Raw genomic sequence first — 19,472 nt, 5'->3', positions numbered from 1 at the left:
CTACGAGAGGTTACAGTCAGTGTCAGGGTGGGTGACTTAGCAAATCATAACCACCAGCCAGCCCTCCCCACTGCCATTCTAAGAGTCTCAGATGGCTCCTACCCTTGGCACACAGAGGAACCAACACAGAGAAGCTGAGGGCCACAGAAGGGGTGGTACACCGTTCACGATGGTAGGCTTGTGGGGCCACACAGCACTCTGCAAGGACGCGTGGCACAGGGTCCTCAGCACCTGCATGGACAGGGCTGCCCGCATCCACCAAGCCATGCGGGGCCCTCACCACAGAACTGATGGGGCTGCCCGCATCCACCAAGCCATGCAGGCCCTCGCCACAGAACTGACAGGGCTGGGGCCGGGCGCGGTGGCTCACGCCTGTAATCCCAGCACTTTGGGAGGCCGAGGCGAGTGGATCACGAGGTCAGGAGATTGAGATCATCCTGGCTAACACAGTGAAACCCCATCTCTACTAAAAATACAAAAAATTAGCCGGGGACGGTGGCAGGCGCCTGTGGTCCCAGCTACTCGGGAGGCTGAGGCAGGAGAAAGGCGTGAACCCGGGAGGCGGAGCTTGCAGTGAGCCCAGATGGCGCCCCTGCGCTCCAGCCTGGGAGACAGAGCGAGACTCCGTCAAAAAGAAAGAATGACGGAGCTGCCCACGTCCACCAAACCACGCAGGACCCTCACCACCTGCAAGGACAGGGCCGCCCGCATCCACCAAATCACGCAGGACCCTCAGCACCTGCATGGACAGGGCTGCCTGCATCCACCAAGCCACACAGGGCCTTTAGCACCTGCCATGGATGGGGCTGCCTGCGTCCAGCTCAGCACCTGGATGGAGAGAGCCGCCTGCATCCACCAAACCACACAGGCCCCTCAGCACCTGCACGGACAGGGCCACCTGCGTCCACCAAACCACGGCAGGAAATGGGCTCCACCTGCTTCACGTTTCCATGACACCACTGGGTGGTGACAGATGTGTTAAGCTGGTTCCTGCCCCTTTCTTGGGAACGCCTCTTCTCTTTACCCCCAGTAAGGGTCCCTCCCCTCTTCTAGCAGGAAGGACCCTTCTCCAGCTATCCTCCAGTTGTCTTTGAAGTGTAAAAGAACACATGAAGATAGATTATTACTCTGGGCTGCTCCAACTCAATGTTCACATACTTTATAACTCTGCTAAGATATCTTGAGGGAAGGCTACTCCTGGTTAATCCTGGCATTAGGAAAAGCTTCCAGAAAAGCACAAGAAAAGGATCCTAAGGTAGAAACAGTGGGTCAAGAGAATAAATTCCCCCGGCTGCCAGCCAACTATGCTGCCATGTTGATAGCAACAATGTCCAGGTGTCCCTCATGTCTCCAGGTCTCCTCTGAGCCGCAGTGAGTTAAGCTGGCCGCACCGTGCTGGTCACACCACCCTGGCTTAGTCCTGTCGGGGCTGCACAGCCACGATGAGCAGTCAGGACCAGATGCAGGCTCCATCAAGCCTCCCCCATCACACCTCGGGGACCCTAAGAAGGGCTTGAGATTTCCCCGAGTAACATATTTACACAGGTCAATGAAAAGTCACAAGCAGGCAAGGCTTCTGTGATTCTGAGAGAGGAAAAAGTCCTCAGAAACAAGCTCAAGGGCTTAATTAGCTGAAGATCACATGCAGTTTATCTTCTCCATAAGCTTTCAGAAGCCCCCTTAGAAATAATAAATGTCTGGCCAGGCACAGTGTCTCACGCCTGTAATCTCAGCACTTTGGGAAGCTAAGGCAGGCGGATCACCTGAGGTCAGGAGTTCGAGACCAGCCTGGCCAACATGGTGAAATCCCATCTCTACTAAAAATACAAAAATTGGCCAGTCGCGGTGGCTCACACCTGTAATCCCAACACTTTGGGAGGCTGAGGCAGGTGGATCACCTGAGGCTGGGAGTTCAAGACCAGCCTGACCAACGTGGAGAAACCCCGTCTCTACTAAAAATACAAACTTAGCTGGGTATGGTGGCATGTGCCTCTAATCCCAGCTACTCAGGAGGCTGAGGCAGGAGAATCGCTTGAACCCGGGAGGTAGAGGTTGCAGTAAGCTGAGATCACGCTATTGCACTCCAGCCTGGGCAACAAGAGCGAAACTCCATCTCAAAAAAAAAAAAAAAAAAAAAAAAATTAGCCGGGCTTGGTGGTGGGCGCCTGTAATCCCAGCTACTAGGGAGGCTGAGACAGGAAGAGTCACCTGAACCCGGGAGGCAGAGGTTGCAGTGAGCCGAGATCACACCACTGCACTCCAGCCTGGGCAACAAAGAGTGAAATTCCGCCTCAGAAAGAAAAAGAAAAGAAATAATAAATGTCTGCCTGCTGATGAGTCATCATTCCTGTAAGGCCCTGAAGGGTAGATTAACAAGAGCTTTCACTCTATATTCCAATCACCACCTAGAGAGGGCGGGCTCAGCAGCCTAGAGTCAATAGCAGGTGTAGGCCTCAGCTCCTGGTGAGACAGCCCTGAGCCCTAGCGAATGCAGCGGCTGCCATCCCCCGCCTGAAGTTCTAGGAAGACTCCAGGAGAGCCCAGTGGATCCAGAAGACCATCCTGCCTTGGAAGGCGTTTCCAGGAGGCAGCTGTGAACCAGAGGTGATGACACCAACTACCCTCCGTGGGACTCGACTGGAGCCTTGCACACACCACCCAGCTCCCTTCTAGATCAGCTCCCAATTTGCCGTTCTCTAGGGATGGGAAAAGGCAGCAAATGAGGCTGCAGGGATATGGGAAACCATCACACGACGCTGTCCAAAAAAGCCCTCCCCAGGCCAACTGTGCCTTACAATTAAAGGAGAGGAACAGGTGAAATGGCCAAGACATGGGCTGAACTGAGCCAGCTGTAAACCTCCAGGCCTAGCTCCCTTCCCCTACCTCCCTCCCCTGCTCTGCCCCCCAGCCCCGCTGCCAGAAAAGGAGTCAGCAGTAGCAGTCGGGGGCTGATCATGCAGGGGCAGGGAGGGCAATTTTGATTGAGCCAGTGACTTGATCTGCCAAGGAAATTGTTTTATGAATAAAAGTTATCACAGAGGTGACCAGACACAGTGGCTCATGCCTGTGATCCCAACATTTTGGGAGGCTAAGGCATGTGGATCACTTGAGGACAGGAGTTCGAGACCAGCCTGCCAACATGGTCAAAGCCCACCTCTACTAAAAATACAAAAATTAGCCAGGTGTGGTGGCACATGCCTGTAATCCCAGCTACTTGGAAGGCCGAGGCACAAGAATTGCTTGAACCCAGGAGGCAAAGGTTGCAGTGAGCCGAGGTCACACCACTGCACTCTAGACTGGGCCACAGAGACTCTGTCTCAAAAAAAAAAAAAATTTATCATAGAGGGGAAAGGCAACATTGTGAGGTTTTCTCCACCTTTTCTGTATTGGGCCTAAGAGGAGAAATGTCAGAGCATAAGGAGCAAAGTGGCTTGAGGACTTCCTTGAGAAGTAGCAGGCAGCAAGCAAGAGAACAGGGCACCTGCTGAGGCCAGAGCACCACTGGCCGCTACTGTTGGCAACGGAATTTAAATGCCCCGCACCTCACAGCAAGGAGGCCAGACCCACTGCATAGAACCCCAGAGCCCCGGCTGAATCAGGGCACAGTGTTGCACAAATGTCAGCTACTTCCAGGCATGTGTGAATCAATAGGTGGCTTTCAAACCACGGCTGAAAATTCTAGGACATGCTTTTAAATTGCACTGTTCCAGAGACCCGGATATTTGGTTTCCATATATCCAAGGTGAAGCTGAGATTTTCTTGAGAATAGCAAAGAGAACAATGATGAGGAAACGCTAATCATGATTTATACTATATTTAAATACTTTAAAATCTCGTTCTATGTTGTATCAAGTTTATAAAACAAGTATATATTACATGCAATCTATTGGGTAATTTCAATTAAAGGCTTTTTGTTGTTGTTTTTTGTTTGTTTTGAGACAGAGTCTCACTCCGTCACCCAGGCTGGAGTGCAATGGCGAGATCTTGGCTTACTGCAACCTCCCCCTCCCGGGTTCAACGATTCTCCTGCCTCAGCCTCCTGAGTAGCTGGGATTACAGGCACCTGCCACCACGCCTGGCTAATTTTTGTATTTTTAGTAGAGACAGGGTCTCACCATGTTGACCAGGCTGGTCTCGAACTCCTGACCCCACGATCCGCCCATCTTGGCCTCTCAAAGTGCTGGGATTACAGGCGTGAGCCACCACACCTGGCCAAAGGTTTTTTTAATATAGAAAAAGCAGAGCTGATTAGCATGAGTCCTGCTCGTGCCCTTCACAGATCCATGGCCATTGAATAGGCACAGCTGTTGATGTGGGGGCGCTTCTGGAAATAAAACCACAGCTGCTTGGAGGAACTAATTCACCTCTCAAACCTTGGCCTAGAAAATGGAAGCCTGTTAACTAGGAAGCCTGTTAATTGATTTGGGTGGTAAGACGGATAATTAAAGAAACAAGGAAGGATCAGAGCCTGAAGCTGAAGGCACCAGCCTCCAGGAGATCCTCCATGGTGCCAGGAGCCTGGAAAATGTGTGCAACAGTGAGACACCAGCATTGGTGACATCACATAACCCCCACTCCTGGGGAGGTAGGGGGGAGGGTCTAGTCTCTCAACCCCCACCAAGAGAGGACCGGGAGAGCCCTCAGGCATGGAAGCATGACCTTTATGGGGCATTGTCTTCATGGCCTTAGGAATGGCCCACTCTCTTCTAGGAGCCACTGGGAGGGAGGGCACAGACAGGGCTGCCACCCCTGGAAATGCTACCTAAAACCTCGATCTTAGAGGCCTGGGCCCAACCTGCTTTGTACAAGAATGCCAAGAGTGGAGGGCCTCTGAGCTCACCTCACCTGCTGGGCCATCCTGAGGATGGCACAGCCCTCTACCTGGGACATTCGAAATTAGAACCTTACAGGCAGCCAGAGGTTTTTCTAGTGAGGTCTGAAGCAAAAGTACAGGGCACCAGGTAAATGCCGAGTGTATACTCCAAGGGGACCGATAAACATGGCACATCTGAATGTGCCTCTGGAGGAACAAAGACCTATCAGTCTTGATCCTGGAAAAAAGAATATTTTGTTCACCATGTATCCTTAGCACCTAGAACAATGCCTGCACATAGTAAGTTCTCAATGTAAATGGATGAATAAATTTAGAGAGTAATAAAAGGATCCAAGAATTCCTAAGATCATAAACTCCATTAGACCCAGTGGTATCGGTAATGCCTGCCTGCATAACCTCTACCATCCAACACTCCCAACTCCTGAAAAAAACCCTCCAGATTAGCATAGCTTCTTGGTAAAAGTGTGTTTGCTGTGCAAACTTAGCGTTAGACAAATGCAATGGCCTTTCACCCAGTTCCTCAGGAAACTAGAGTGTAATGGTCAAGGCCCCAGGCCGGCACTCTACACCACCAGGGTTCCAATCCCAGCTCTGCTCCATGCTCAGCAGCCTGGGAAAGTCACTTAGCATCTGTGACCTCTGGTTCATCTGCAATATGGGAATGTAGTGTGTCTGCTTCATAGTCTACAGAGAGGGGGCATAACTGAGTTGATACAGGTAAAGTGGTCAGAAAAGTGCCTGGTGCATAGGCAAGTGTGCAAGAAATATTACCCTTTCCACCCCTAGCTCCCTTGGCATAACACAACCATGTGGAGAAGCAAGAACTCAGCACCAGAAAGACCTGGGTTCAAATTCTGCCTTTGCTTCTTACTGATGATGTGACATCAAGTTGTGCAAAGCCCCTGAGTGGCTGTTTCTGGCCATGTTTGTGGGGATCATGGATAATGCGCACGGTGCACCTGGTTCATAGTACTCCCCACCAAGGCAGCCACATGACAATAGAGCCCCGCAGGCATCCACTAAGTAAGTGTCGGTTGATCTGGGGATTGGGGGAAGGGGAGGTATCTCTAAACCAGTTTTGCAGGCAACTTCTTGGAGGACAGCCAATAAGGAACTGGCAAAAGAAGAAAAAAGTGCTCCAAGTTTACATTTGATAAAATCTCACTAGGAATATTATTTATTTGAGATGTTCTTGACATTTCACTTCAATTTTATTCAAATTAGTTGGCCCTGCAGCCCAAGTAAAGTGGAAAAGCACCAGGCAGGGTTGAAGTCTCTGTGTCCTTTCCCTTTCCAGCCCCAGAGATACGAAGGAGCTCTTCCTGGAGTTTGGGGAGCAGAACTCAACTGGAGAAACTGCCTATAATATCTCTTCTTTACTTTTACTGTAAATCCCACTGAAAAATTTAAAGAACTCTAAGTCATTTTAATTCATATGATGGAGAACACCTTAGAAGCATAGATTAATGTGGCCAGTATTTTGAAATCCTTGGATATTTTAATTAAATTTTAGCATTGTTTTCCAAGTTTACAAATGGTTTCTAAAACAGAATGAACCATTTCACAGCCATGGACTTTGTGACACTGAACATGCAGATTTGTGATGACTGGGGGAGGCTGCCTTCCACAGCATCTCTAAAACACTGAAGGACACAAGGATTGGAGCCAGACGCTGACAGAACTAGAGCCCTCCAGGGCTGCCTGGATCTGCTGACTTAGGACCATCTCCTCCCGAAGTCACTGTGACTGAGTAACACGATTGCAGCAGCAACACTTCACACAGCACACAGAAGAACCAGACTCGGGCTTGGAACACGCAGCTCAACCAAAAGGGAGGGAGATTATTACTTAATCCTTATCACTAAAGTCAAAGGTAAGACTGGCTTGTTACTGCTTGATTCCATGGTAATCAACCATTTGCCCAGCCAGGAACATCCAAAGGTTCAGAAATACATTGAAGAGGTGCTAGTGAGAGCTGCTTTCAAAGGTCACAAATACCTGCCTCTGCTTGCATTCACCGGGGCCTAAACTGGTAAACAGGATGGAACGTGGCTGTCTGCGCTTCTTTTATGCAAACAAAGTTGCAATTTCACTCCTTGGTCATGTGGAGAAGAGAATTCAAGAAACATAAAATAAATCTGGTAAAGTTTCTAAAAGCTTAATGCCAAAAACTGCAAATTGGAAGATAAGCCTAAACGTGTATTAGCTGACGTGTCATTCTAAAATGAAATCTGAAGCTCTTTACTATTTCTTCTGTCAAACAGCTGAGAGGACCCCATATATAAAAGTAACTCTTCTGGACATAATATGAGTCTGATGGGAGGACATTTCCTGCAGCCACTCTTGGGTGCAACATTGTTCTAATATGTAACATGCTAGCCTGGACTCTCTCCCTGCTGATAGCATACAGGCTACTGCTAAGAAATGAAGAACAAAACATGCAAATAAAAGTTTACAAAAAAATGAAAATAAAATAGACCAGGCACGGTGGCTCACACTTGTAAGCCCAGCACTTTGGGAGGCTGAGGCGGGTGGATGAGGAAGTGAGGAGTTCAAGACCAGACTGGCCAACATAGTGAAACCCCGTCTCTACTAAAAATACAAAAATTAGTTGAGTGTGGTGGCAGGAACCTATAATCCCAGCTACCTGGAAGGCTGAGGCAGGAAAATCACCTGAACCTTGGAGGTGGAGGTTGCAGTGAACCGAGATCACACCACAGCCCTCCAGCCTGGGTGACAGAGCTAGACTCTGTCTGAAAAGTAAAGAAATATAGCCTTCAGGAAAACAATGATATTAATAACATTGGTACCCAATTAGTAAACTTAATTGATCCTCCTACGATTCTCTGAGGCTGTCTCCATCTTAACAATTGGAGAAACAGGTTCAGTGATGTCACATCAACAGCCCAATCCTCACAGACGTTGAATGGCAGGGCCAGGAATCTAAGCTTGGCTCCATCTCTCTCCAAAACGTGCTCTGAATCCCTGCACATTCCTGTCTGCTAAACTGGTCCAGATCTCCTCCTCTTTTCTCTGCCTCAGGGCAAGTGTGCCAAAACAGACAGGCAAGTCCAGCTGCAGGCTGGACAGCATCTCCCAACAGATCACCCTCTAACATCTCAAGTTCAGCGTTTCCAAAATGTTGGGATCATCTTCCCTCCTTCCCCAGACTAAAAACCAGCTCCTCCTTGTTTTTGTTTTTGTGTTGCTTTGTTTTGTGGTGGCATGGGCTCTGCTTTCAATTGCTAGGACCAGTGATTTCAGAAACTCCCTCACAGCCCTTCTCATCTAATCCATGCTCAGACTTCTTCCAAATCCTTCCTCTCCCCTCCAAGGCTGCAGCTCTGCTGGCTACTCAACTGACGGCTCCCCCTTGCCACTGGTTTTCCCATATCCTATCTTTCGCTCTTCCGATATACTTCTAGCCACACCTTCTCCAGATTTGTCTCCAATCACGCAACTGCCCCACTCAAAAAACTGTCAAAATCCTTGATCTCTCCCTTTCTATACCCCCAAAAGTGTAAAGTGTTCACCCTTGCCATTTGATGCTTCCCCAATGTACCCACAATTTCACATCCACGAACGCCCTACCATGAGTACTCCATGCTTTGGTCAAATTGAGTGGGCAACTTTTCCAGAAACACTTTCCCACCTCAGGACTCCTCCCCCCGTGACCACCAGCCTGAACTGCGGTCCAGCCGCCGGGCCTTTTGCTTCCCCTGCACGTGCCCATTCTTGGCGCTCCACAGTCCTTCACCATGAATCGTATTTTTGGCACCTCTATGAAAGCATCTTTCTTTTTTTTTTGAGACGGAGTCTCCCTATGTCGCCCAGGCTGGAGTGCAGTGGCGCGATCTCGGCTCACCGCAAGCTCCGCCTCCCAGATTCACAACATTCTCCTGCCTCAGCCTCCCAAGTAGCTGGGATTACAGGCGCCCGCCACCACGCCCGGCTAATTTTTTTGTATTTTTTAGTAGAGACGGGGTTTCACCGTGTTGGCCAGGATGGTCTCGATCTCCTGACCTCGTGATCCGCCCGACTCGGCCTCCCAAAGTGCTAGGATTACAGGCGTGAGCCACCGCGAAAGCATCTTTCAGACCGGGCGCAGTGGCTCACGCCTGTAATCCCAGCACTTTGGGAGGCCGGGGCGGGCAGATCACCTGAGGTCAGGAGTTTGAGACCAGCCTGACCAACATGGAGAAACCCCGTCTCTACTGAAAATACAAAAAAATTAGCTGGGCTTGGTGGTGGGCGCCTGTAATCCCAGCTATGGGAGGCTGAGGCAGGAGAATGGCATGAACCCGGGAGGCGGAGGTTGCAGTGAGCTGAGATCGCCCCAGTGCACTCCAGCAAGGGCAACAGAGCGAGACTCCGCCTCAAAAAAAAAAAAAAAAAAAAAGAAAGAAAGAAAGAAAGAAAAGAAAGAAAGCATCTTTCAAAACCTCTATTGCGTGTTAGAACGATACAAATATTTTTTCCTACAGAGTAAACTCTGTGTTGTTCTCGTCTTCTGGAACTTTGTACATGGTGGATGTTCAGTAATATTTTGTTAATTGAATGAAATCAGTGAATTCTTCAGTCAGTGATTTGGAAATGGATACAAAGGGAAGTCAACTCCACAAAACAAAAAACCTGAAGCCACTGGAGCACCACTTTCTCCCAAAGGAATGCAAACAAAGTGGACAACACTCGAATTTGACATTTGAACCACAACTTCATCAGCTTGACTTCAAGTTGCAGACTGTTCTGATCTGCACAGTTTCTCTCCCAAGAGTGGATGGAGGGAGCCAGAAGCCCAGAGGGAAGGCTCCCAGGGCACATTTGCCCAAAGCAATGACTCCTTGGTATCTAAGCCTGAATTCACATCAAAAATGTCGCCTGGCCAACATGGCTAAACCCTGTCTCTACTAAAAATACAAAAATTAGGCCGGGCGCAGTGGCTCACACTTCTAATCCCAGCACTTTGGGAGGCCGAGGCAGGTGGATCACTTGAGGCCAGTTCGACCCTGGTCAACTTGGCAAAATCCCATCTCTACTAAAAATACAAAAATTAGCCAGGTATGGTAGTGTACGCCTGTAATCTCAGCTACTCGGGAAATTGAGGCAGGAGAATCACTTGAACCAGGGAGGCAGAGGTTGCAGTAAGCTGAGATTGCACCACTGCACACCAGCCTGAGTGAGAGTGAGGCCCTGTCTCAAAAAAAAAAAAAAAAAAAAAAACAGTTAACTAATAGATGAGATTTAGAGTTTGGTGAATTCTAATTGATTTCTAAAAAATAAAGGAAGAGATGTGTAGTGTGGCCAAAAGACCCCCAATCCGGGGTTCCTGAGATCCCGGCCACAGGCCAAGTCATCTCATCTTCCTCGGTCTCAGGGTCCTTTTCTGTATGAGGAGGTGATAGACTAGCTGACTGTTGAGTCTCTTTCAGTCTAAAACTCAATGATTCCATGAACATTTTAACAGGAGCAATGAAAGTGACTACAATAGCAACTTTAGGTTACACCAGGCTCTGTGCTTAAACTCCTGATGTTTCCATAATGATCCTGGGTGAGCTCCCTAAACTGGCTCCAGTGAGGTTCCTGCAAATCTGCAATCACCCCGTCCCTCTGGGTACATGCTCTTCTAGGTCCGGTCTTCAGCACTAACAAGATCTTTGCAGGAATGCTGGTTTTTCTTTCTGGATTTCAATGCCTGGAATGAATGTAGGTTGGGGGCCTGGCTTGAGAATCATGCTACCTGCCTGATGACATGTGATACTGAAAATGGCCAAACACTGAACTTCCCACAAGATCACCTCAGTGTCCAGCATCTAGTCCTGTCAGCTACCCCAACAACCAGGCATGCACACCAGTTCCAAGGGTACAGCACTGTAATACCCAAAGGCTAGTAAAAACCAAAGTGCCCCAAAATAGAGAAAAACTTCAATACCTCATGATGTGTGCAGGGGAGCAGCACACAGCAGTTAAAAGGAGGTAGATGTAGATGTCCCGATATTAATGGATGTTTCTTGAATAATGTTAAATAACAAAGCAAACTACAGAAATGTGTATTGTGATCCCATTTTGTCTGCTATTATAGGCATATGTAAATATGTGTTCATGTGTAAACTTATATGACTGTAAAAGAGTATCCAGAAAAATAAGCAGTAAATTATTTGCAGTGGATACCCCATGGGATATATATGGGGTGGGTTTCACTCTTCCCTTGAATTCTTTTGAATGGTTTAAATTTTTGTCAATGAGTGCAACATAGTATTTCTTTAAAACCTGGTATTCACAACTATCTAGTATAAAAGTACACATATTGGCCAGGCACAGTGGCTCATACCTGTAATCCCAGCATTTTGGGAGGCCAAGGTGGGCAGATCACTTGAGCCCAGGAATTTGAGACCAGCCTGGGCAACATAACAAAACCCCATCTCTACAAAAACACAAAAATTATCCGGCATGGTGGCACATGCCTGTAGTCCCAGCTACAGGGGAGGCTGAGGTGGGAGCACCAATTCAGCCTGGGAGGTTGAGGCTGCAGTGAGCCATTATCACACCACTGCACTCCAGCCTGGGCAACAGAGTGCGACCCTATCTCAAAATAAATAAATAAATAAAACGCATACCTTATGTAGCCAAAATTAACATGCTTCATCCAGGCCCCACCATCAAAATCTCACTATCCAAGGTCCCACTGTCTAAGGTTACTTAGACAGTGGGACACCTCAAAACACATCTTACATTTCTCAGTCTCTCTAGGGGTGTGAAAGGTACTGACACATTTTTTAAACAATATCAGACATAACAAGCCCTTTTTTTTCTTTTTTTGAGACAGAGTCTTACTCGGTCGCCAGGCTGGAGTAGAGTGGCACGATCTGGGCTCACTGCAACCTCCGCCTCCCGGGTTCAAGCAATTCTCCTGCCTCAGCCTCCCAAGTAGCTGGGATTACAGGTGCCCGCCACCATGCCTGGCTAATTTTTGTGTTTTTAGTAGAGACAGGGTTTCACCATGTTGGCCAGGCTGGTCTCAAACACCTGGACTTTGAGTGATCTACCCGTCTCAGCCTCCCAAAGTGCTGGGATTACAGGTGTGAGCCACCACACCCAGTCGACAAGCCCTCTTTTTAAAATATATCCCTGGTCCTCAAAGGCAGTTAAAGCTGTGAGCCACCTATACTAGCTGTAAATTAAAGCTTAAGATTTCACCTGGGTATGTTTCTAAAATAAGAATCCTTAGGAATGTATTATTAAGAGGGGCCAGAGGCAACAGTAATGGAGTCATCACCTTCCTTAACATGTCTGCTTAATATTCAAAAATAAATGTGATCATACCACTCCTTTACACGAATTACCTCCGCCAGTCCAAACTGTGGGACCAAAGCCAGACAGCCTGCCAGTAAGAAAAGGAATCTAGATTGCAGGATGCGTGGCGGAGAAGAGTTTTTAAGAATGGAGAAATGCATTCCAAACCCAAGTAGCAGGGTTGTATTTGTTCAGGTCAGCTCTGAGCATCATGCGTATTTTTTTTTTTTTTTTTTTTAGACAAAGTCACGCTCTTGTCGCCCAGGCTTGAGTGCAATGACGCGATCTTGGCTCACTGCAACCTCTGCCTCCTGGTTTCAAGCGATTCTCCTTCCTCAGCCTACCGAGTAGCTGGGATTACAGGCGCCTGCCACCACACCCAGCTAATTTTTGTATTTTTAGTAGAGACGGGGTTTCACCATGTTGATCAGGTTGGTCTTGAACTCCTGACCTCAGGCAATCCACCTGTTTCGGCCTCCCAAAGTGCTGGGATGACAGGCTAGAGCCTACGCGCCCAGCCCATCATGTGTCATTTTTATAGTGTGCATAAGTGCGGGGAATGTTAGTAAAGTGTATGGACAATCTGAAAACCCAGTTACACTTCAGTTAAAAGTGTGGATCAGTTAGCTAGAAAATACCTGCGCACGGCGGCTCATGCCTGTAATCCCAGCACTTTGGGAGGCCAAGGCATCACCGGAGGTCGGGAGTTCGAGACCAGCCTGACCAACATGGAGAAACCCCGTTTCTACTAAAAAAAATTACAAAATTAGCTGGGCATGGTGGCACATGCCTGTAATCCCAGCTACTCGGGAGACTGAGGCAGGAGAATCGCTTGAACCTGGGAGGCAGAGGTTGCGGTGAGCCAAGATCACACCATTGCACTCCAGCCTGGGCAACAAGAGCAAAATTCCATCTCAAAAAAAAAAAAAAAGAAAAGAAAAGAAAAAGAAAATACCTGTGCACACCAACACAAACGAAAGGATGTTGTGTGACTTACAGAAAACCTCACAAGAAGGGGTCCTTTGAGTCTCCACTCCACTTGTCCCCTTGCTACTCACAATGTGATGAGCAGACAAACAGCATCTGATGGGCAGCACCCACCACAGGAGAACTTCTTAGAAATGCAGAATCTCAGGACCTGTCCCAGAGCTATGGAAGGAGGGCACACATCTTACCAAGATCCCCAAATGATTCCTGTGCCCACTGACGTTCGAGATGCACTCCATAGCGCATTCAGAACCATTCTACAAACCACTTTTGAGCTTTCCACTAATTGGGTAGAGGCTGCACACACCATCATTGCAAATCGATAGGGGTTTTGAAGCCCTGGGTGTTTCCTGTTTCTGGCACAGCATGGCAACTGTGCAACTGTCCCAGCAAGGGGCAGCCCACGGGAGCTCCTTTGCACACAAGCCCTGCTGCTCCTAAAGGCTCTGGACACAAAGGAGACCTCCCAGCCTGCTTGCGGGGGCGGGGGACACTCGCTCCTAACAGGTCTTGTTTCAGGTCAGAGATAACTGGATTAGAAACCTGACTTGGGTCCCTAATTGCAGAAAGAGTGAAGGAGGACAAAGAAGAAATGGGGAAGGAAGGCACCTGAGCTAGCACTTTCCTCTCTGAGGCTAGGGCGGGTATGACGGGCAGGCCAGGTGCCCGCACTTGGCCGGCTGAGAGGGGTAAGAGGCAGGCTGCTCAGGGCAGAGGAGAGGAATGCAAGATGGAATCAGGTGTACACCTGCGAGACGGACCCCCAGGTGGGCCCCTCCAAGGTCAAGGGAGGAGATGAGAACTTGAGTGAGGCTGAGCCAGCTTCTGGAGAGAGGGGCTACCAGACAGAGAGCGAGAGAGGCGCTCAGACATCAGACGGACAGACAGAGGCTGACGGCAGGAGGCTCAGAGGGCCCAACGTCAGCCCGCCGGGCAGGCTCCCCAGGCAGACAGACAGGACGGGGCCCACCGCCCAAGGCCCGACTCACAGGTGCGCGATTCCCGCCTTGCGCACCGCCGAAGAGATGGCTTTGACTGCTGTGCAGAGTGAGTTGAGCAGCTGGGTCAACTCGCCCGTGCCGCGGGCCTTCCTGCCCTCCTCCATGACGAAGCGGGTCAGGGTGCTGACGTCTGTGTCGAAGGGCGCCTGGTCAGCCATGCTCGAACCGGGCAGAGCGCGGGGCTGCAGGTGCAAGCGGCAGGTGCGGGGCTGCAGGTGCGGGCGGCAAGAGAGGGCAGTAGGCACTGGCCGCAGGTGTGGAGCTGCAGGTGCGGGCGGCAGGTGCGGGCCGCGGGACCTGGCGGGAGGACTGACAGACCGACTGCCGCCCCGAGTGTCCGCAGCGCTCGCGGTGCAACTGGGCCAGGCCAGGCGCCGGCGGGTGAATCGCGGAAACCTTTAGACGCGGGTCGGCCCCCCGCCCCCGGGAACACTCTTGCGCCCCGCCTACCCCGCGGACCAGACCGCGGCTCCGCCTGCTCGGATCTTCAGACAAGGTCGGGGATCCTCCCTGCGGTCTCCCAACCCCCGCCCCCCCACGCGCCCTGCCGCCCCCTAGACTTCCTGGGCTGTCGCCCCCCGCCTCCACACCCCTCCGTGCCCTCCACCCGCACTGTGGAGCGGGACTCGGGCCATCGGACTCTGCCAGAGAGAAAGCTATGACTGTTTCCTCCAAAATCATAAAACGGAAGTTCAGAAAGGTTAAGTAACTTGCTCAATGCCACCAGCTAGGCAGCGAAACCCGCAGCCAGTCCACATGGCCTGGCTTTAGCTCTGCAGCTCCTGCCCCGCGTGGCTGCCTGCCCCCGCCCCCTGCCCAAGCCCTGTCCACTCTGCCTGGCCTGTCACCTGGCCCTTCTGTCCCCGCTAGGAGACACAGAGTCCCCGTTTCTCACCCATCTGAGGGCCCACGTCTGAATCCTTAATCCAGGCCTCTTCTCAAGATTCCTAGAATTCGAGATCTATTGAGTATTTGAGTTTCCAAGATGTGAGTCTCGCCCGGAAGTTTCCCGGAAAACGGTCGCTGACACAGAGTCCTCGGCTACCACACAAAGGCCAGAGGGCTCCACCGCCCGCATCCTGACCCCCTGGTAGCCACAATGCTGCAACTGATGTGCTGATTCACGGAACAACACCTATTGAGCACCTGCTGTGCTGAACACTGTCCTACCTTCCAGGGGTGGAGCCTGATCAAAACAGACAAAACTCCTGCCCTTTTCGAGTGTACGTTTTCACAGAGAAACAGTAAAAATAAATATATAAACAATAGATTAGTTTGTTACATAAGCCATAAGTACCATAGAGAAAAACGAAATAGAAAAGGAAGACAGGGAATGTGGAGGGGAGAAGAGGGTGAGCAGAGGCCTCAGTAAAAGCTTCTCTGAGAAAGGGATATGTGAGCAAAAAGGTGAAGGATGCGACGCGCCGGTGGAGATGGGAAGGAGAGCGGTTTCCTCACCGGGAGAGCCAGTGCACAGGCCCTGGGGTAGGAGAGCATGTGTCAGGTTCAGGGAATGGCCAGGAGACCGGTGGAGCTGAAATAGAGCTAGCAAGGGTCAGAGGTGGAGGAGATAAGGCCAGCGGGAGGATGCAGAGGTGAGGTCTAGAGGACCAAGTGAGGTTTGACTTTGACTAGGAGGAACCCACTGGAGAGTTTGGAGAAGAAGAGAGGCATGGTCTACCCTGTGTCTTCATACTCCGGCTACTGTGTGAAGATCAGACTGAAGACAGTGCCCTCCAGGTTACTAGGAGATAGTGAGCCAGGTGTTAGCAGTGGAGGTGGTGGATTCTGGACATATTTTGAAGGTAGAGCTGATGGGATTCGTTGACAGATGAGATATGTGAGAGACAGGAGTCTCGGATGATTCTAAGGTTTGAGGCCTGAGAAACTAGAAGAATGCAGTTGTCCTCAACTGCGATGGGGAACACCAAGAGGGGCGTGTGCTGGAGGCAGGACTGACAATTAGGAGCTAAGTGTGGGACCTGCTAAGTTTGAAATGCCTTCTAGACATCCAAGGCAATGTCAAATAGACAGATTTATGTATCTGGAGTTCAGAGGAGAGATCCATGCTTCAGGTATAAATTGGAAAAGCCAACTGGAAAAACCAACCAAAAACCAAGAGATGTGACATCCGGGAAGCCAGATGAGGAAGGTAAGTAAAGGCGGGCTGACCCATGTGCCAAGCGGTGTGGATAGGGCAGGCAGGACAAGCTCTGAAAATTGACTGCTGGATTCATCGTGGAGACCTGGGGTGCAGATTCCCGTGCCCAGGGTTGTCAGATGCGGCGGCGTTGGATGAAGGAAGGTGGTGGTACCACCAGGAAAGACAGCGACTGTCTCCTCAAAGCCCCAGAGGGGACTCAGATGCCTGGCAAAGAGAGTTGATCCTTTAAAGGTCTTATTTAACTCTTTGTTCCTCAGGCAACTTTTCAGGAAAAACCCTGTGTTAAAAAAAATAGTAAGAGAAATACATCCTTAAACATAAAAACTCAAATAGGCCAGGCTCGCTGGCTCACACCTGTAATCCCAGCACTTCACTTTGGGAGGCCGAGGCGGGCGGATCACCTGAGGTTGGGAGCTCGAGACCAGCCTGACCAACATGGAGAAACCCCGTCTCTACTAAAAGTACAAAAATTAGCTGGGCATGATGGTGCATGCCTGTAATTCCAGCTACTCAGGAAGCTGAGGCAGGTGAATCGCTTGAACATGGGAGGCGGAGATTGCAGTGAGCAGAGATGGCACCATTGCACTCCAGCCTGGGCATCAAGAGCAAAACTCCACCTCAAAAAAAAAAAAAAAAAAGAAAAACAAACAAACTGGAGGCTGAGGCGGGTAGATCTTGAGGTCAGGAGTTCAAGACCAGCCTGGCCAACATGGTGAAACCATCTCTACTAAAATTAAAAATTAGCCGGGCATGGTGGTGTGCACCTGTAATTCCAGCTACTCAGAAGGCTGAGGCAGGAGAATCGCTTGAACCCGGGAGACAGAAGTTGCAGTGAGTCAAGATCCTGCCACTGCACTCCAGCCTGGGCAACAGAGCGAGATTCAATCTAAAAAAAAAAAAAAAAAAAAACTGAAATGTGATGACTAGTATTTTTGGCATAGTAACTAGTTACTAGGGGAGAGCTAGAGCTAGTAACTAGAGGAGTGTGCCCCTTTACTTGCCAGACTCTCAGTCCCTCAGGATCTTGGATTGTATAGGACCGTAAAAGTCATCTAGTCCAGCCAACCCTCATTGGACACCATCCCTGATAAGAGGTGAAGAGCTTGGGATCTGCATTAAGCAAACTTGTTTGAGTCCCAGCTCCAGCCCTCAGCAGCCAGAGATCTCGGGCCAGTTACCTAATCTCTGTAAACCCAGTTTGTTCATCCATATAGTGGAATAATGGTTCCATCTGGCAGTGGTGTCATCGGGCTGAAATGAGATGGCATTGGCAGAGTGCTTAGCTCAGAGCTACACACAGGGGACACACTGAATATGTGGAGGAGACCCCTGTCTAGCTCAGTCACTTCTGCTTGTCACCCACGATGATGGGCAGCTCCTCCCCTACAAGGCAAGCCATTCCCCTTGGGACTAGGCCATGTCGCATGGTGGTGAAGTGCACAGACTCTGGGGCTGCACGGCCTGGGTCCAAATCCTGGCCTGGCCACTTACTGGCTGTGCAAGCCTGTGCAATTGGCTAAACCTCACCAAGCAACCATTGGCTCATCTGTAAACTGGGGTTAATGATTGTAGCCACCTCATAGGGTTGCTGGGAGAATTATACAGGCAGTGCTGGTAGTGTTTAAGAACAGTGCCCAGCATGTAGTAAGTGCACAGTATGTAAGTGTTTGCTTCGTTACATGGGTAGGGCCAACTGTTGTTTTCATGTGAACAGAAGCAAGAAAGTTCCCTGGCCATCAAAAGGGGCTAGAGGGATGTGGGAATTGGCAGCTGAGCCTGTATTTGCCTGGTGTGCAGTGATATCCCCTCCATCATATTGGTCGATTGTGACTCGCTCTTTTCTGGGTCAAGATGCATAAAGCCCATCACCCAGGTATTAGCAAGAGACAGAGGAAGGCGGCCACCTCACATGGGTTCCTGGCCTGTGGGTTGGGCCCCTCCCTCCTCCACCCACCACCCTCACAGAGTTGCTTCTTGCCACATAATCCAACTTCACATGGGATTGCAGATTCAAGTGATGTGAGCAGTATTACCACATGTGTAACACTCAAAATCCTGCGAAGAATCAGTGCTCATGCATTTCTTCACCCAGCTCCCACGATGGGGTTATGTTGGAGGCGGGCAGTGGAGAAGTAACAGTCTGGACAGTCCCTGCCTCTACACCAGCCGCCCTCAACCCAGGGGTCCACTGCTTACTTTCCCCTCTGTGGGGGCGGTTAGTGCCACAGGAAAGAAAAACAGGCCAGGCACAGTGCACACACCTGTAATCCCAATGCTCTGGGTTGCTGAGGCAGACAGACCACTTGAGCCCAGGAATTTTAAAAGCGGCCTGGACAACATAAGGAAAACACTGTCTCTAAAAAAATTTAAAAATTACCCAGGAGTGGTGGCGCATGCCTGTAGTCTCAGCTACTGGAGAGGCTGAAGGAGGAGGATCACTTGAGCCCAGGAGGTCGAGGCTGCGGTGAGCCGTGATCAAAGCACTGCACTCCAGCCTAGGCAATAGAGCGAGAGTGTGTCTCTAACAAAAAGACAAAAAGAAAAACAAAAGCCAAGTGGTGTATGTGAGAGGGATTGCAGTAGCATGGTTCTTCCTTAAACACCTCCCCCAGCTCCTGTGGCCCCGGGGGCCTGGTGTGGAAACTAAACAGCAAACATCTATTTAGCACTTGCTAAGGGTGTGGCACTTGCCCAGGGCTTCAGAAGCAGCCTTTAATCAATCCAGAACCACTCTGGGGTGGCTTCTAATCAAACCCCTGTCGTTACAGATGAAGGGACTGAGGCTTTTCTTTCTTTTCCTTTTCTTTTTTCTTTTTTGTTTTGTTTTTGTTTTGTTTTTTTTTTGAGATAGAGACTCACTCTGTTGTCCAGGCTGGAGTGCAGTGGCATGATCTGGGCTCACTGCAAGCTCCGCCTCCCAGGTTTACACCATTCTCCTGCCTCAGCCTCCTGAGTAGCTGGGACTACAGGCGCCCGCCACCTTGCCCAGCTAATTTTTTGTATTTTTAGTAGAGATGGGGTTTCACTGTGTTAGCCAGGATGGTCTCAATCTCCTGACCTCGTGATCCACCCACCTCAGCCTCCCAAAGTGCTGAGATTACAGGCGTGAGCCACTGCGCCTGGCCCAATTTTTGTATTTTTAGTAGAGATGGGATTTCACCATGTTGGTCAGGCTGGTCTCAAACTCCCAACCTCA

At 49.9% G+C, this 19,472-nt stretch overlaps 1 protein-coding gene across 1 annotated transcript in view; it reads right to left on the bottom strand.

Annotated features, from left to right (window-relative positions):
- Window positions 1–14,501, bottom strand: part of FBP1 (fructose-bisphosphatase 1) — a 36,512-nt gene extending 22,011 nt beyond the window's left edge. Inside the window, exon 1 of the mRNA XM_520717.6 lies at window positions 14,101–14,501. Within this exon, the coding sequence (XP_520717.2) occupies window positions 14,101–14,270 (170 nt within the window). The 5' untranslated portion in view covers window positions 14,271–14,501. The remainder of the gene's footprint in view (window positions 1–14,100) is intronic.
- Between the last annotated feature and the right edge of the window lie 4,971 nt (window positions 14,502–19,472).

The sequence above is a fragment of the Pan troglodytes genome, chromosome 11, assembly GCF_028858775.2.
Source record: "Pan troglodytes isolate AG18354 chromosome 11, NHGRI_mPanTro3-v2.0_pri, whole genome shotgun sequence".
NCBI classification, from domain to species: domain Eukaryota; kingdom Metazoa; phylum Chordata; class Mammalia; order Primates; family Hominidae; genus Pan; species Pan troglodytes.
This window is presented reverse-complemented; position numbering and strand designations above follow the sequence as displayed.